This window comes from Crinia signifera, chromosome 9 (assembly GCF_055691185.1).
Source record: "Crinia signifera chromosome 9, ASM5569118v1, whole genome shotgun sequence".
NCBI classification, from domain to species: domain Eukaryota; kingdom Metazoa; phylum Chordata; class Amphibia; order Anura; family Myobatrachidae; genus Crinia; species Crinia signifera.
The window spans coordinates 84250297-84269635 of record NC_139225.1 but is presented as its reverse complement, the minus strand read 5'-3'; the positions used below and the strand labels follow the sequence as shown (position 1 = coordinate 84269635).

General features: G+C 42.0%; 1 protein-coding gene across 4 annotated transcripts in view; it reads left to right on the top strand.

The window, feature by feature from the left end:
• THOC2 (THO complex subunit 2) overlaps nt 1-19339 on the top strand; it is a 133177-nt gene that overhangs the window by 44948 nt on the left and 68890 nt on the right. For all 4 annotated transcript variants that reach the window (XR_014460709.1, XR_014460710.1, XM_083159319.1 and 1 more), the window contains exons 11-15: nt 5992-6164; nt 8446-8641; nt 10225-10260; nt 10523-10653; nt 14106-14207. Coding sequence is in view for 2 of the 4 variants with exons in the window: in XM_083159319.1 (XP_083015445.1) it covers nt 5992-6164; nt 8446-8641; nt 10225-10260; nt 10523-10653; nt 14106-14207 (638 nt within the window). In the remaining 2 variants the exon portion in view is untranslated. The remainder of the gene's footprint in view (nt 1-5991; nt 6165-8445; nt 8642-10224; nt 10261-10522; nt 10654-14105; nt 14208-19339) is intronic.

Genomic DNA, 19339 nt, shown 5'->3' with positions numbered 1-19339 from the left:
CCAGTGCAGGCTATTCTCATAGCCCCCTGGTGGCCTCGCAGAACGTGGTTCTCAGACATCCAGAGGTTACTGGTAGACGAGCCAGTTCGATTGCCCCTCAGACCGGATCTGCTCCTTCAAGGACCCTTCTTTCATCAGAATCTGCCACAGCTACATTTGACGGCGTGGCTGTTGAGACCGAGGTCTTGCGGGAGAGGGGAATTCCAAGAGCGGTAATCCCTACGATGTTAAGGGCCCGAAAGCCGGCCTCAGCAGCGCATTATCACAGAATATGGCGCTCATATGCGGGCTGGTGTGAGTCTAAGGGCTGGCCATTCCGAGTCTTCAAATTGTCCCGCCTTCTATTGTTCTTACAAAGAGGGTTGGACGGGGGTCTGAGACTGGGTTCCCTTAAGGTCCAGGTCTCAGCCTTGTCTGTCCTTTTTCAGAGGAGATTAGCCCTCATGCCTGAGGTACAGACATTTTTTCAGGGGGTTCTTCGAGTCCAACCTCCCTTCGTACCTCCCACAGCTCCTTGGGATCTGGATTTGGTACTAGCCTTCTTGAGGTCTGAGACCTTTGAGCCACTGAACAGAGTGGAACTGAAGTTCTTGTGCTGGAAAACAGTAGTTTTGCTAGCCCTTGCCTCAGCTCGCCGAGTTTCGGAGCTGAGTGCCCTGTCTTGTAAGCCTCCATATTTAATTTTCCACGAGGACAGAGCAGAACTGCGTACTCAGGCCGGGTTTCTTCCGAAGGTGGTATCCTCATACCACATTAACCAGCCTATTGTGGTGCCGGCCTTCCAAGGAGATTCTCCGGAACAATTCTCTTTGGATGTAGTCAGGGCTCTTCGGATTTACGTCAAGAGAACCAGGTCTATACGCAAATCAGATTCCTTATTTGTACTCTATGACGCTTTCCGCAGGGGGTGGCCTGCGTCAAAACAGACAATTGCACGATGGATCAAGTGGACGATCCGTAGTGCTTATCTTCATGCGGGACAGGTGCCTCCTGTCTCCTTGACGGCGCACTCCACCAGATCGGTGAGTACGTCGTGGGCTGCTGAGAGAGGGGCTTCTATCTCTCAGCTTTGCAGAGCGGCCACTTGGTCGTCTCAGAACACGTTTGTAAGGTTTTACCAGTTCGATACCTTTGCAGCTTTGGCTTCAACTTTTGGTCGTCTGGTTCTACAGAATCCTCAGCACTCTCCCTCCCGGGGCTTGGTCTTTGGAACCTCCCCGATGTGATTCCAGTGGTCCCTGCTGCATGTCAGAGAAAAGAGGATTTTGGTACTTACCGGTAAATCCATTTCTCTGAGATCAGCAGGGACCACTGGACACCCGCCCGGCTGTTGGATTCTGCCTGTTGTGGTTGCTGTTGCGGCCCGGTCCGGTACCTGCGTGTTGTTTGTATGGTTATGTTTATGGTTTTCTGTAACACTTTCCTCTGGTGGGCCAATTTCCTCACTGGGGGATTGTGGGTCTTAGAGGGGAGGAGCCAGTATCCCCTAATTAATATTAAGAAGTGCCTAGCTCCCAGCATTCCCAGCTCTAATACCCGATGTGATTCCAGTGGTCCCTGCTGATCTCAGAGAAATGGATTTACCGGTAAGTACCAAAATCCTCTTTTTAGCTTTATGTCTGTGATCATGCCTGTTATCATTGGGGACAAAACTAGTCGTATGTTTAGTCTTATTTGTGGTCTTTAAATGTGGACACAGAGAGAGCACCTCTGGAGCAGTTTTTTGCTTAATTTTACTACACTAAATTAAAATTTTTGGTACTGTTCTTTTGGTACTTGTTTCCTAGCACGGCGCCCATCGTATGCCATCGCATACCACTAATTAAGGTATGCGATGGGACCCGATTTTCGGGTCCTAAGACCCGAACTGTACAATTTTAATATTGCGTCGCATCACATGCCATTACAATGGCATGCAATGCGATTTTTAATTGTACAGGCACCCTGATGGGTGATAATTATGTTAAATGCACCCCCATTGTTAACGCCACCTCCACTATTAACGCCAACCCGAAGCGTGGCTAGCGCATCGAGCCCGCAAGGGGCGGCGGTACGCGTCCTCCGACCTTTTCATACCCCCACTATCCACATCAGCGTGGAGTTGATTTTATATATAGTGTGGTGAGCGCACGCGGAATACATGTGAAGTAATCCGCATCCGCTCGCCACGCTTCGGGCTTGGTGGCTCGCTGCGCTCGCCACACTATATAAGATCAACTCCACGCCGACGTGGATAGTGGGGGTATGAAAAGGTCGGAGGACGCGTACCGTCGCCCCTCGCGGGCTCGCTGCACTCGCCACGCTTTGGGATGGCATTCATAGTGTGGGTGGCGTTAACAATGGGGGTGCATTTAACATAGTAATCACCCATCAGGGTGCCTGTACAATTAAAAAATCGGGTCTGATCGCATCGCATGCGATGCGATCAAAACGATGGCATAAGATGAAAATCGTGGGCGCCGTGCTAGGAAACGAGTACCGTTCTTTTAAATAATTACTTTAAAAGGAATCAACGAAACTTACCTGAAGTATCATCCTATGGCTATCACAATAGATAAAACCAACCTAGAGACTGCATTCTATAACAAACTGAAAAAAGGCAATTCTAATTAGTTGGTTTTACCTATTTAGTTTTAGACCTCCCATCATACCATCTTTTTTTTTTTTTTTTTTTAAGATCTGTATGAGCTACAGGTGTGCCCACATTCATCTTATCTGCAAACGAGTCTTGGGTGCGAAATAGCTATGATTGAGACTTTTTGCAGAAAGTGTGACTTTAAAGGAGCATACTCACCATGCAGTCCTGTGGATTGTGGATACATGCGCAATGCCGGTGTATGTCCGTGGCTTTACTAATCTCAGCAAACTAGTTTCCACTATTCACTATTCATACAAACATTAGATTTTATGGAATTCCTACCTGATATAAAAGATATGTCTGCATTCTTTACAAGCACTGATCTTGTTGTTCCTTAAGTGATTTGTAAAAGGCGAAGAAAAGATTTTCTAAGCTCGTTTGAGATAATAGCCTGGGAGTTTACAGAAGGGAAGAATTCCAAAAACAATAGCACTCCTAAAACTATGCATTTCTTTAGTACGATTAACGTGACGGCAGTTAAGATCTTTTTTTTTTGTTTGTTTTGATTCACATACTTCATGTTCTGTATTGCAGAAACTACTGCTCATTAGCAGTAATTGGCTTGGAAATTCCTGACTAAGAAATGTTACCAGTCTGATTACTACAAGAAAATGTGCTTGTGTCTAATCCCTATAAAATAGCTTTCTGTGGACAAATGGGGAAATTATCCATTAGGAGCATGAATGAATATAGTCTTTTTGATGGTTTTGAATCTTAAAACATTTATGTAACTGCAAAACAATGTATTTTTATGACTACTATACTGGTATCTTGTCTTTTCTATAATATAAAAAAACAAAACTCCATAACTTGACCACCCATATCATCTTTCCCATTGCTTCCAGTGGTTTACATTTTGTATGTTCTGATATTTTTATGTTTTTGCATTCTCTTTTAAATTGGATTGTGTGGATTGATTTCATGGTTTGCTTAGTTTAGTGCTGTGAATGTAAATAAAATTTCTGTACAATACTCAAGAGGCGACAATAATGAGCAAATTCAAAATCCTAATTCATATTTTATTGTTGAAAGAAGCATAATTTGATTATCTGCTCAGTGGTAAAATTATCATCTCGCACATCGTTCATTATTTTTAAACATGTTGGAATGTTTACTTGTAATTCAATAACTTACTCTCCAGGTAAATAGTTCCAAGTGGGTTTTCAACTTTTGATTTTGTTTTGTAAGCTTTGATAAAGATCCGTATCTTGATGCAATTTATTCTTGCAGTTTACAATGGCCTTTGGGAATAGAAAAACAACCTAATCTCTGCTGCATTTAAGGCTCTGATTTATATGTGAGGTGTGTTGGATTGAATACATAAACCTATGTAGAATAGTAATGAGCGTGTAGGGTTTTAAATCATTCCAATACTGTGTTTTATTTTTTGTCTTTCTTTATTGAAGTCAGCGGATGGTCGACTTGTCTCTCTCCCATAAATTCTCTTATCGTCTCACAGAGCCTCTCTGTTGCTCTTATTAATGAGCTTAATTTAGGGATGAGAAAAATTGCAGTACTGGTTTCCCACATATGTCCATCCATCGTTGTTCTTTGGAAACGAATATGTAACATTGATTCTGCCTTTTTTTTTTTTTATGGATGATGATGATCATCATCATCCTTTTATCTGTATGGTGCCACAAGGGATCATCGGTGCCCCATTACAGATGACATAAACAGGCAAAACCAGAAACCAGTGACCTGCCTTATAAGTAAATATAGAACAAGTGCAGGATACATACACTTGGCTACATTAGCAAACAGCAATGATAAAAGTATTGATGTGGCAGAATACCGAGGGATTTAAAGCCGTTGCATGGAGTGCAGAGTAGAAAATACATTAAATAAGAGTAGTAGAAGCACATGAGGGAAGATGGCCCTGTTTTAGAGAGCTTCCATTCTAAAGGGGAGGGTTAGACTGGAGCGACACAGTAGACTGAGCGTAGGTCAGAGGGTTGTTGGATACTCTGAAATGTATGCCTATTAAAGGTCCAGATTACTGACCTTCATTCAGTTAAACATTTTCAGTTTTCTCCTCTAAGACTGAAGCTGTAATTATAATGCAGAGATTTCCTTCATTACTTGTGTGTTGGATGCTTTTTCTTACATTTGTACGGATAAGCTAAAATGACTGGAAAGCTAGGGAATGTACATGACGCATGTATCTTTAACCCCACCAAACCCCATATCTCTTTAAAAAATAATTATAATCCCGTTTTACAAACCCATTAGATAGAGGGCGACCCGAGCTTTTAACCCTTCTTCTAATCCAGGTCTAATTGCCGGGCACCTCGACCCAGGTGGTTACGTCAGCATTACCGGTCCGACACTGGGTATAAGGTTTGGTGCTTTCACACCGCAACTCGTCCAGGGTTGTTAAGTCAGCAATCCAGGTCCAACCCGAGTTATTTTGGCAATGCGAAAAGGGTGGTGTAAATACAGTTTAACTTTTTACACTACAAAAATTCAGCATCATTGGCACTTGGCTAGGAAAACCACTTTAAACCTAACCATTTGTATAAAAGGGATGTGGTCGATTTGCCGGCGGTCGAAATGCCGGAACTTTGTCCCTCTATGAGTGTCCATGACACCCGTAGAGGGAGAATAAAATGGTGTGCTGAGCGTAGCAAGGCACCGGGCCCGCAGGGGGGGGGGGGGCATCCACGTACAGAAATACAGTACAGAAGCTTAGGTCGGTACTTTGTAGTAGGGGTGTTTATTATATCTTTGTGAGATGACTAAAAATGCAGAAACTTGGTAATGAGCAGGCTGAGTGATATCAGCCATATTTCTTGAGACCGCATAGAGCTTGTACAGAGAGCTGCTGGACTGAAGCGTTTCATTTATAAGGCAGAAGTATTCACAAAACATATGCGTCCTTTTGGCGCAGTAGTGAATGTGATTTATGTCCCAATAGCATGGATTAAAGGGAGGTTGGGAACAGGATAGCTTTGCAGCACACCAGATCCCGATCTGAAGTTTGCAGGGACATTTCAAGCCGAATATAGTCTAAGGCCATTGTTTTGGCAGATCAACCATATACTTGGTCTAGTGTGTGCAACGCTTATGAGATATTTAACTCTATGAATTGATAGGCATGTAACTTACACAGTTAATTCTAGAAGTAGTACGTTACTGCCACAATTTTAAAAACACATTAAAGGCATTAGCTGTACGCTGTAAGTGGCGTTGAGTAGCCCTTAAGATTCCACAATTATGAAAATTGCATTCTGGATTTGTAAATTAAATTGTAATCAGAAAATTGTTTTATTAAGAGAAGTGTTATTTATCGGTGTTAAGGAATTGTTTTGATGCTATGGAATTGGCTAATCCCTGCACTTACATTTTTTTAGGCTCCTGACAACCAGAAACTTGGTTTGCTGGAAGCGTTGCTGAAGATCGGCGACTGGCAGCATGCTCAAAACATAATGGATCAGATGCCTCCGTTTTACGCTACATCTCATAAGCCTATAGCCTTAGCACTGTGTCACCTTATCCATGTGACAATTGAGCCTCTCTATCGACGGTAAGATCAATATTTGGTCATTGTTATGTGTCTTCCAGAGATTTAAAAGGGAAATCCTTTTTAATATAAATACATGGGGTTTTTTTTTGTAATGAAAGAATTTGCACCTTTTACATTTGGAACTTTCTCTCTATTTTTATATGAACATGCATACACAGCTAGTCTTTCTAGGTTACGGAACTTGTAATCCTTTCAATTGAAGCAGCCACTTATAGAAGATGGTAGACCCCCACCTGGGCCATTGCAAAGTCCTCCGTAACTGTGTACTCTTTACACAGCACCTAGGACATAAACGAAGAACATCAGGGGGTCATCCCATGGCGTTGTAAACTGGCCGTAGAAGTAGCAAAGCGGGTGCCATATTTACGTACATGATTGTGACTGAAGTCAAATGGCCATGATACATTTGTGTTTCTGCCATCGCTCCCACGTTGACTCCCCCCAAATGTTGCCTTCAGTGTGATCTCAAAGGTACCTTGCGTTGTGTGATCATGGCACATGTGCAGTGCACTGATAACTGCTTCTTTGCTAAAACATCAGCATTGCATACAAACATAAATTAGGTCCTCATGAGTTTGTGGCTTTTGCAAGCTGTGTAAACTCCACTCGCTGAAAAACCATCCTTTTCACCTACTTCAGTGGTTCCCAACCTGGGGTACTCCTACCCCTGAGGGTATGCTGCAGTCTGGTTGGAGGTACTTTAAAATAATATTGGTAATGGCAGAAGAAGACGAAGAAAGAGTCTCCAATGGCGTAAGAAGTCTCCCATTTCCGTGGAGATAAACCATGTGGTGTAATTTCCAGTGCAGTCTGCAGCATCCTCAGTCTCCTCGTGCTTTTTCCCAACCATCAATGAACTGGGAGCTACCCACTCTGCCCTCTGACATCAGCGTTCATCTGCCCCACGCTGGCAGGGGTGGAGAAAGCAGCAGCATTAATCCAACAGTCGTTAGCAGGAACCCCGGAGACAGTACACAGCCGTCGTCCAGACAGAGGCACACGATTCCTGACAACACACTTCTCTGTTACTCCTAAATATAAGGACACACATACCGCTCCCTTCCACTCCACTCGTCAGTACTGTGGGTATTTCCAATTGAGAGGTGTTCCTCATAAATGAAAAGCCTAATCAAGGATGTACAGGATAGAAAGAAAGTAGGGTACCTACATAATGATGTTCAAAAACCCTATAACATCCAATAGTCGTGAGACCTACTTACGGTCTTTAGTAGTCCATTGGGGGTGCTCATAGCCCAGAAGGCATATTTTTGTTTGCAAGTAATTATTCCATTACTTGTTCCATGAAAAAGGCCTTATTCATTTAAAAAAAAAAAATATATAGAAAAATGGGTAAATAGCCACCAAACCTGGGGTTTTATAGTGCCCACATTCAGATGAATATTGGTAAAATGCATTTTTTTCTCCTTACAATGATAATAATTTAGGTATTGCCATAATTTATAATCGTATATGGGGCCTGATTCAGACCAGATCACTTATCTGCAAAGTTGCAGATAACCATAGGTAATTAGCCCACCCTCTGTAAATATGCGAGTGAATCCTGAAAGTATCCCCTTCTGATATCCTGTCGTAAATTCATATGCAGTTCACGGGCCATTGAATGATTTTTTCAGTCTGTGCAAATGAGTAAAGGCCCCCATCCATTAGTCAGGTATGGCCTGTTTTCTTCAGATTCAGATGGATCTCGCAGACCGATCTGAAGAAAAAAGGCCAAATCTGAGCTCCCTCACATCAGATGCGTCTGGTACACATGATGTCATGTGAAGAAAATTTGTATACTCCTGTGGGACAAATACAATCAGACAATATGCATCATTTCTCGTTCCAGTATGGCAAATTATGGCAATATCTGCCTGATGTGTACCCACTCCATGAAGTATAGTAATGTAATCACTTTACTTCTGGGTTCAGACACCGGGCGTGTTACTGCGCAGGTGCTGGCAGATGTTATCAATGACTGATCCTGTTCAAATCTGCAATGTGTAGTCCATAATGTTCGCTGCAGTTGGCTATCCACACCAAGTTTTATATCTGGTAAACTTGACAATTTAGCATATGCCATGGAAACCTACTTTTGCGAATGAAAATGGAGATACCACTACAGATATCTACCGTATCTTCTCCATCCCTTCCTCACATAGAGTCCCCTTCCTAAATCCTGGAGAAAATGTGTGCTTTCATGCAATTCTTATAAAATCCCCTCTGTAAATATGGCCATTTAGCAGTTGTATGTATTTTCATTTCTTGTATTGTTTCCTAGAGTGGGAGTGCCCAAGGGTGCCAAGGGATCTCGTGTTTCCCCAATGCACAGCCAGAGAGCCCCGAAACAAGTGGAATGCTTTGAAGATTTAAGAAGAGATGTGTTCAGCATGCTCTGTTTCCTGGGCCCACACTTAGCACATGATCCAATTTTGCTGGCAAAAATTGTCCGTCTCGGCAAAGCATTGATGAAAGAGGTTTGTGTCCATTTAAAATGACTGAAGTTTTCATTGTATCCAGTTCTGCTTTGTGCTTAAAGCTATGGCTATATATATTTTGCTCACAAGGCATTGTCCTTAACTGAGAGACTATAACTAGCTCAAATAGAGGTTGTTAATGCCTACATGAAATTGGTTCAGCAATATAAAGGGATAAAAATAGTGAAGTCGCTTAAATTCCTGAGTACATTGCTGACCCATTTCAAATTGGGATCAGTCTCTTATTTTTAGTTCCTTTCAATCTATGCTCATGGAAACATGAACCCATGATCAAACAGCCCTCTTTGGATACAGTGTATGTTTATATGTGTTTTTTGCATTTGATTCTGTTTTTTTTGAGCTGTGTTTTTGTTAGTAAAATAATTTTCCTTTTTAAAGTCCTAATGACTATTAAAAAAAAAAAAAAGGCCATGTTGTTTAATTGCAGTTTGTTTTCTTTAATATGGTGGATTTAACTTTTTTTTTTTTTTGCTTGCCAACAAATAATGAAAGAATGATTTGTCTCGCCTATTGAGAGTTTACGTTTATTTATGTAAAATTAACTGTGCTGTAGTCATTTTGACTATTACCTCAAATCTGGCACTGTCGAAAAACATGTGGATCGGAAAATTACTTGCCGATGCATGTGTTTTTGTCAAAATTGCGGCCATTTTTCGACAAATTTTTAGTCCTATTTTGCTGATGCGGTTTCGACTGTGAAACTTTATCAGCGATATGTCTAAAACTGCCCCCAAAAGTCTTTTTTTTTTTACAATGAGCTTTAAAAATGGACTTAATTGTGAGGTACGGGTCATATTCATCATTTCTTAAAATCTATTTATGTGCTGACATTTCGGCATCACTTCAGTCCTGAGGGGTACTGCATAATATAGGATTTGGGGCTTTATTTAGGTTTGTTAGCAACACAAAAAAGCACAAAACGGTAAAACCATGTTGCACTGCAGGTAGGGCAGTAAATCTCTGCACATGTTACATGTGCAGAGATTTATTTTCTTACACTGGAATATAGATTGCACATACCTCACTCAAATCTAAAACAGTCAGCATTTACCCTGCACAGAAAAAAATTAAAACCCACCTGCTGCTATATCTGCACATGTATCAGCCCCGCCTGCTGTGCAACCTGGTTCTGGCCAGTTGTGTGTTTGGGTTTTTGTTTGTGCTTTGATAACAAAGCTGAATTAGGCCTTTTGATAGGTTTGCTATAAAAATTTTATGCAAAATGTACTTTTAAAATCTATGAGAAACTGCATGTCTCTAATGTTTAGGTGGTTTGTTCGTTGTATAGTATATTAGCCTTTCCTCCTGTTTCATTCTAATCTTTTCCCTTTGGAAACTGTTGGCAACAACAGACTTGTTCCAGATAATGAGCTCTCCTTTCCCCCCATCCTCCTGTGAGCAATTCCTGTTCACATTTCTCAGTATACAGATAATTATGAGGTTGTTTACTTAGTGCGAAATTGTATTATTGTAGTATTTTATCATGCATTTAGCTCACCTAGTTAAGGGAAACTGCAGACTGTGTAATTTGTTTTATATGGTTCTTTTGTTCTCTGTTTCAGTTCGATGCAAATAAACTAGAAGATAAAGAAAAAATGGTAAGTAGTTTTGCTCAAAAACCACCGCAGAGAACTGCACAATTGAACAGTCACAAGAATGAAAATACTAAAGAACAATAATAAAATAATGAAGCGTCGCTCTTTGGTGAAAGCGTGATAGGGAATATTTATGAAACTTGTGTACATGAAGGGCACCATAACACACACTAACCAGTGGGATTATGCTTTTATAGCATGCAAGTAATATGTTTGTGTTGGAAATGTTTGTGCCATGACTGAACTCTTTAATCTTTCTCAATAGGAGGTGTTGCTCAGTTGCTTGTTAAGCATTACAGACCAAGTTTTACTTCCCTCATTGACCTTAATTGACTGTAATGCATGTATGTCTGAGGAACTTTGGGGAATGATCAAAACCTTTCCATACCAATACAGGTAAACTCTGAAAAATGCTATGTTCACTTTTAAATGAGGCTGTTAAAAGTTAAAGTTATTAAGCTTTGTTTTATTATAGTATTTGTTGTTTTTGTCATGAAACACTTTCCCGTAGCTTTCTTTTATTTCAAGGTAACGTCATTATAGCTCAGCACTTACCATAGTAACTGATTCACCATAATTGACAGTGGGGTTTTAGGTCATCAGTTGATCAATGCACTTTCAGCCCAAAGTCAAGGGGACCGCATTTCTCTTAAATCTGTGTACACACTATAAGATCTTTCTAATCTGACTGGTTGTAATGACATTTTGGTAATGCCTGGGAACAAAATACAATCAATCATTTGTTCTCAAAAGCTGGAAAATGGACAAAAACATTTGCATAAATTGGTTAGGTGAAAAGTCTTTATCCAATTTTGTCTTGATGACCATTTTCGCCTGTTTTGTCATTCCAAACGGTGGGTTTGTAAATATAATCTTAGGATGAAATTCAATAGATGAGAGATTCAGAAAGTGAGAGATTTGGTAAGAAATCGCCAGTTTTTTTAAAGCGGCAATCATTTACACTGCAAAACCAGTTTGATTTTGAAACGTAAATGATTGCAGCTTTTTAAAAAAATTTAGATTTCTTACCAAATCTCTCACTTTTTGAATCTCTCATCCTATTAAATTTCTCCCAAAGTGTGTATACAGCAGTCCTTCTCTATTACTTACAGTGGAATTCTAAACCTGGTAACAGCTATCACGTCAGAATTAAGCGTAAGGTATGCTAACTGGCTTTAAGCTCCTCTGCCGACTGACATGACTTTTAAAGGTGACCACCAAGCATAGTTGCTGCAAAATTATTAGGAAGGTAGTCAACACAGGTTAAAATAAATGAGCTTACACAGGGGAGCATGAGGATGTAATAAAAAAAAATTATTAACCAAAATATATGATCACATGAATCCACTGTACTTTCCATTTTCAGGCTTGGGGTGCAAAATTGCACTTGTATTTCCCAGGTTTGGGGTGCAAGTGGTTTGTGACCACATTGTATACATAAAAACCACAGAGCTCCAAAACTCAACATAGGATTGTAAGCTCGTGAGCAGGGCCCTCCTACCTTTAACTGTCTCTAAATTTTGTTGTATAACTGTTTCCAAGTGTAAAGCACTATATAAGAAACTGTGGTACTTATATGTTAGTTGGGCGCCCACTAAGCTATTTGCTTAGTTTTCCGCATCCCCTCACGGGGCTCGCCACGCTTCGGGCTCGGTGGCTCGCTGTGCTTGCCACACTATATAAAATCAAGAAAAGAGTGTGTGTGCGTGGTGCGCAACCAAACAGCTGCTGACACGGGGTTGTCAGGCCCCAATGGGTATAAAAGTTTAGGTAAAAAAGATTGTGTCAGCGCTGGCTATTCCAATAATGGGATCAGACGGTTCTCAAAAATATAACAAATTTAATGACATATAAAACACAATAAAACATATATGATAAAAAAGAAAGGGTGTGAATCAATTGGTTAAATGTCCAATTATAAGTTTAAAAGGAATATCGCCGGGATATTAGGGCTGGGTGGCATTTAGATACTGACAATGAATGTTACCATCCTGGGTGGTCTGGTCTTGAGAATGTCCAGATGGGTGACTCAAAATGTCCTGAATTGTCCTATATTTTCAAGGACTCACGGTTCCCACTTGTGCAGATTCCTCTTAGTTGGCTGGAAAATAATTAGGGATCAAGCTGTTATCCCAAATGCGAATGGTCCAGTTCGATGGCGAGGGACATCTGTGGGTGAATCGGACTGGTCACCGGTTTAGCAGGATGGTGTCAGAATGCCAGGATAGTGTAGCTTAACGCGTTTCCCCGGAAGATTTGTGCATCCGGCTTCCTCAGGAGCAAGTGTCCAAATGAGAGCTCAGAGCTCATATATATACCAGAGGACATAATTGTCTAATTGATTCACCTGCGTGTAATTATCACACCAATAAATCAAATACTTAAAAAAAGGAGAGAACCGTCTGAAAAAATATATATATGCATAGTAGATATCTAACATACAAAAGGCAACATATAATGAATCTGTTTCTTTTTATTTATAGGCAACATTTTAGCAATTTTCAAAATTTCTGGAAGCAGAGTGTCTTCCAGAAATTTTGAAAATTGCTAAAATGTTGCCTATAAATAAAAAGAAACAGATTCATTATATGTTGCCTTTTGTATGTTAGATATCTACTATGCATATATATATTTTTTCAGACGGTTCTCTCCTTTTTTTTAAGTATTTGATTTATTGGTGTGATAATTACACGCAGGTGAATCAATTAGACAATTATGTCCTCTGGTATATATATATGAGCTCTGAGCTCTCATTTGGACACTTGCTCCTGAGGAAGCCGGATGCACAAATCTTCCGGGGAAACGCGTTGAGCTACACTATCCTGGCATTCTGACACCATCCTGCTAAACCGGTGACCAGTCCGATTCACCCACAGATGTCCCTCGCCATCGAACTGGACCATTCGCATTTGGGATAACAGCTTGATCCCTAATTATTTTCCAGCCAACTAAGAGGAATCTGCACAAGTGGGAACCGTGAGTCCTTGAAAATATAGGACAATTCAGGACATTTTGAGTCACCCATCTGGACATTCTCAAGACCAGACCACCCAGGATGGTAACATTCATTGTCAGTATCTAAATGCCACCCAGCCCTAATATCCCGGCGATATACTTTTTAAACTTATAATTGGACATTTAACCAATTGATTCACACCCTTTCTTTTTTATCATATATGTTTTATTGTGTTTTATATGTCATTAAATTTGTTATATTTTTGAGAACCGTCTGATCCCATTATTGGAATAGCCAGCGCTGACACAATCTTTTTTACCTAAACTATATAAAATCAACTCCATGCCGACATGGATAGTGAGGGTATGAGCGTAATAACTATAGTGGGCACCCAACTAACATATAAGTTCCAAAACTGTTAATAAATAAGAACTCCCTCTCCATAAAAAACAGTTCTGCCCCCCAAGCTGGGTGCTTTAAGTTTCATACCCAGGGTGGGATGCAATGCAGTCTGAGATTGCCAGATGTGCGGGTTGTTGGCTGATCTTGGATGTTTTATCATTTTTACAAGGCAAAACCATGCTTTTTTAAATGGTTGCCTCTATCCCACATATACATCGGTATTTATTTTTTGGACTGCATTACATACATAGATGGGAACAGACGTGCATACAGTAGCTAACTTAACAAGTGTGTTTTTGTTATCTGCATAGTTAGTGATTGCTATCGTGTTCAGGAAAGGTTGAATGGATAACATGAGGTAGTGCACTTTTAGTAAATGTTCTATAATATCACCCTTTGTTTTGTCCTCTGATTTACACAATACAAGCACAGTGTAACTTGTGCGGCTTCATATTGTCAGCTCTGTAATGGGCTCTTGTTTTATTACCAGGTATCGGCTTTATGGACAGTGGAAAAATGAAACTTACAACAATCACCCATTACTAGTTAAAGTTAAAGCACAAACCATTGATAGAGCCAAATATATTATGAAGTAAGTATTGAACATTCACAAGCTCAGTCTGCATGTGTACTAGTAAATATAATGATAGATATTTTTGTTTAAAGTCACTTAACCTTAGTATTTGTGTGTGTAGCTTACACAATGAGGGCACTGTATGCATTCCGCTCAACATGGACAGTGCTTGCATTTAGCTGGGTTATTTCGGTTATTTCGGTTATATTGCGTTGTAACGCCAGTATCCAGTTTGCCACAGAAAATTACTGCGGCTAATAAGAGCGCTGGCGTTATCCCAGTTATTCCAGAAACCTGGCAATTAGGGGCTGGTTCGCCTGTCTCAGGAATGCAATGCCATATCCCTGAAAAGAGCACGTAAAAGCAGCGATAACTGCTTACAAAAATACATTGGTCTGCAGCTTTTCACAGAGTATTTTCGTTCCAAAAACAAGTTTATTTCTTCTACGATCCCCATGGCAGCCATACATTGGGATATTCCCTTCCCCCATCAGAGCAGACAGGATTGATTTCTCTTGGGACCGCCCACCTTGGGTATAATAGACCCCTCCTTCCCCTCTGCTGTATCTTTTTTCCTGTCTCCGTGTTAGAGTAGACAGAGTAGGCAATTATTTTTTGTTTAAACAGGGTTACCTCGGCAGCATGGAGCTGAAGGGGTGGCTCCCCGGGGAGAAGAAGGCGCAGGAGGCCAGTCTAACTTGTCTCCGTGCGCATACATACCCTGCCGCTGGCTGGGAGCTTTCTGGAGTGGACGGGCTCCAGCCAGGCTTCCGGACATCCACGTGTGGTCTCCCCGCAGCGTCAGCCCCGCTGGAAGCCGCGGCTGCACGCGACAGCATCTAAAGGCAGAGGGGGCGGAAGTGCCGAGTTCGCGTCACTTCCGCCCATAGACGCCGGTAGTGCGTCTCGCAATTCAGTCCCCTGGTTACACGGGACGGGGGAATTGGTTCCGCTCGACTATCCTGATACTCACGCTAATTCTGGCGGCAATTCAGGGGTTAAATAGCCGCAGTAATGGCGAGTTCAGCGGCGTCTAAACTGGTTACAGCGTGGAGTACTACACTGTGTGCTGTGTTTTCAACCATGGATGCGCCTTCTCCCCAGAAGCCTGATGATGCCCCAGTGAGGTAAGCCCTTTGGTTTTGGGCATCAGTTGTTTATTTCTTAGATAGATATTGAGTGTAGCTTTTCTCTTTTAGTGTGCCTGTCTCGCCTGTGCATAAGAAGAGAACAGCTAAGAAAAAGTTCACTGAATCCATATGCATGACATGTGACCAGTCCTTCGCTTCAGCACAGAAAAAGGCTATATGTGATCTATGTGAGATGGCACAAACTAAAGTGTTAAAGAAATCAGAACACACTGAGGTCATTAAGGAACTAATGGCATGGTTGAAGGAGAACTTTGTCTCTAAAAATGAGTTTACCCAGAGCCAGTCAGTGAAGAGGTCTAGAGTGCAGGCTGAATTCACACCTGAAGAGGATTCTTCAGAGGATTTAGAATGCGAGGATAAGGGTTCGTCAGAGGAAGGCGAGCTAGAAGAAGTCAGAACATTTAATTTGGATCTGGTAGAAAACCTTTTAAAACACATATACAAGGCTATGAACTTTAAAGAGCTGGCATCTACCTCTGACACTAAAGATCCACTGTACGAAGACAGGGACAAAAGAGGGAGAACCTTTCCTGTAAATAAAGTCATAAGAGAGATGATACTTAAGGAATGGGTCAGCATTGACAAGAGAGTCACCCTAGGGAACAGGGTGGAAAGAATGTACCCGTTCAAAGATGAAGAATTTCTCGGCTGGTGCACTACACCTAAAGTAGACGCGGCGGTGGCTGAAATTATTTCAAAATCCACCATTCCGGTAGAGGACGCGGCGGCATTTAAGGATGCCATGGATAGAAGAATGGAAACATCATTTCGCAAGGTCCATTCAGCGTCAGCAGGTTCCCTGAAGACGAATGTAGCGGTGGCCTCAGTGGCCAGGGCGATTAGATTGTGGTCCTCTAATCTAAGGACAGATATAGAGGAGAAGATATCCAAACAGTATCTTATTAAAAATCTGGACGTTATACAGAAGGCTGTTGACTTCCTATGTGAAGCTTCTCTTGATGGGGTCTCTTTTGCAGCAAAGACTATGGCGGCAGGCGTAACAGGCCGTAGGGCTCTTTGGCTAAAACCCTGGAATGCTGACGCTAATTCCAAAAATAAACTGGCAAACTTACCCTTTGAAGGAAAATTCTTGTTTGGGTCCAAACTTGATACCATGATACAGAGAATCTCAGGGGGGAAATCTGTTCGCTTACCCCAAGAGAAGAAGAATCGGTTTAATTTTCCCGCCTCCACAAGACAGGCATATAGAGAGGCAAAGACATATCGTCCGGGGAAGACGTATTACAAGAGGGGGAGTACCAGTACCTCTAGACAGTCATTTCGTCAAAACTTTCGTGGCAGATACCAACCCGAAAAGGATTGGAACCAGAAAGGAAAACTATGACTATCTCCGAAAGAAAGGTATTGGCGCCAGACTACTGAGGTTTGTGACGAACTGGGAAGAGATAATAAGGGATACTTGGGTGCTGAATATAATTCATCAGGGCTACTATATCGAGTTCGAAACAGCACCTCTCCATCACAGATTTGTAAGATCAAGGATACCAGGCGTACCCGAAGAAAAGAAAGCCCTACTTCTGAAATTAGAACAACTCCTACAGACGGAGGCCATAGAGGAGGTTCCAGAAGAAGAACAGGGAAAGGGCTTTTACTCGAATCTATTTCTGGTGAAGAAACCGAATGGAACGTTCAGAACTATCCTGGATCTCAGAGATCTGAATGTCTACATAAAACAAATAAAGTTCAAGATGGAGACCCTGAGTTCCATAGTTATGGGAATCAGAAGGGGAGACTACCTTGCATCAATAGATTTAAAGGATGCGTATTATCATATCCCAATAAATCAGGAACACAGAAAATTTCTCAGGTTCTCGGTGGCCAATCGTCATTTTCAATTTACCTGTCTTCCATTTGGGCTGAAAACTTCTCCGAGAGTCTTTTCCAAGGTGCTAGTTACAGTGATTGCGGCTCTGAGGCTCCGAGGGATTCAGGTATGGCCCTACCTAGACGACCTACTCATTGCAGGAGACTCTGTGAGAGAAACAGAGGACAATGTAAGGAAGACGATAGACCTGCTACAACTTCTAGGTTGGGTGATAAACACAGAAAAGAGCCAGACGGCTCCGACTCAAAGGATACATTTTTAGGGGCTATGATAGACACAGTTCAGTTTCAGATATCCCTGTCGGCCGAGAGATGTCTGAAGATTCAAGAGCTAACAAGTCTAGTATTACGGATAGACGGCTGCCCGCTGAGTATGGCTATCCAGTTGCTGGGTATGATGGCATCCTGTATCAGGATCATCCCGTGGGCGCAGTGGAGAATGCGACGACTTCAGTGGTCCATCATCCCATTACAGAAGACCGGCTATGCCGAGCATCACCGGTTCAGGCTAAGTCAGGAGGTAAGACAAGACCTAAAGTGGTGGCAACAGGGTTTAGAAGAAAGGAGTACCAGTCTAAAAAATCCGACATTCCGAATACTAACTACGGATGCCAGTCTCACCGGTTGGGGAGCTCATATAGAGGGAAAATCTATACAAGGCTCCTGGACAAGGAAAGAAGCAAGGAACTCTTCAAACATGAGAGAATTACAAGCGGTCTGGGAGTCCATACAACTCCTAAAGGAAGACATTCGCCATTCACATCTGAGAGTAATGTCAGACAATGTAACCGTAGTGTCCCACATAAATCACCAGGGGGGCACAAGAAGCATCAAACTCATGCAGATGTCAGAAAAAATACTGAGCTGGGCGGAGGACAATCTAGAGTCCTTATCAGCAGTATATATCCCAGGCAAGAGGAATGTACTAGCAGACTTCCTGAGTCGAGAAGTGATATCGCCAGGGGAGTGGGAGCTGAATGCAGAAGTTTTTTCCCAGATAGAGAAAATATTCGGTACCCCAGAAGTAGACATGATGGCCAGCTTTCGGAACAGAAAGGTGAACAACTTTTTCTCAAAATCATTTCATCCGCAAGCTCTAGCCATAGATTCCCTTTCAGTGAAATGGAACTTCAAACTGGGCTACATATTTCCCCCCTTTCCGATGATCGGGAGAGTCTTAAAGAAACTGAGAGAAGATCGGGTCGAGGTAGTGGCAATACTGCCCTACTGGCCGAGGAGGCCCTGGTTCGTCAGCGTCCTAAAGATGGCGGTTCAGGAACCGTGGTCACTGCCCAACAGGCAGGACCTACTGCATCAGGGTCCGGTCTATCATCCAGAGCCAGCAGGGTTGTCGCTAAAGGCATGGAGATTGAGCGGGGCATATTAAGAAGGCACAACTTGTCATCCCAAGTCGTGGAAATGATGCTGAAGGCCAGAAAGAACATTTCTTCCTTATCCTATTATAGAACTTGGATCAAGTTCATCGAATGGGGTCAGTTCGGTGGTGACTTTTCATCAATATCAACAGATAAAGTCCTGCAGTTTCTATATGACGGTTTTCAGTTGGGTCTTGCCCCAGCAACGATAAAAGCTCAGATTTCTGCCCTAGCAGTACTACTAGATAGGCCTTTGGCTGAAGAAAGGCTGATAAAGAGGTTTAATAGAGCCATGAGGAGGATCAGACCACCAGTCAAGGCTATAGTGGCACCATGGGACTTAAACCTTATGTTAGCGGTATTAGCTAAACACCCATTTGAACCTCTAACAGAGTGTCCTCTAAAGTATCTAACCTGGAAGACGGTGTTCCTGGTCGCAGTCACCTCGGCCAGAAGAGTAAGTGAGCTCCAAGCTCTGTGGATAGAGGAGCCTTATCTGGTTTTCTTCCCAGATAGAGTGGTACTGAGGACACATCCTGAATTCGTACCTAAGGTGATATCCTCATTTCACCTCAATCAGGAGATTGTGTTACCTAATTTCTACCCAGAACCGGAAAATGAGGAACAACGAAGTTGGCATACGTTGGACCTAGTCCGGGTCATCTCAATATACCTGGAAAGAACTAAAGTCCTTAGATCGACCAAACACCTATTTGTCATCCCGAGTGGTGTCCGTAAAGGAAAAGAACCAGGAAAACAAACCATATCCAGATGGATA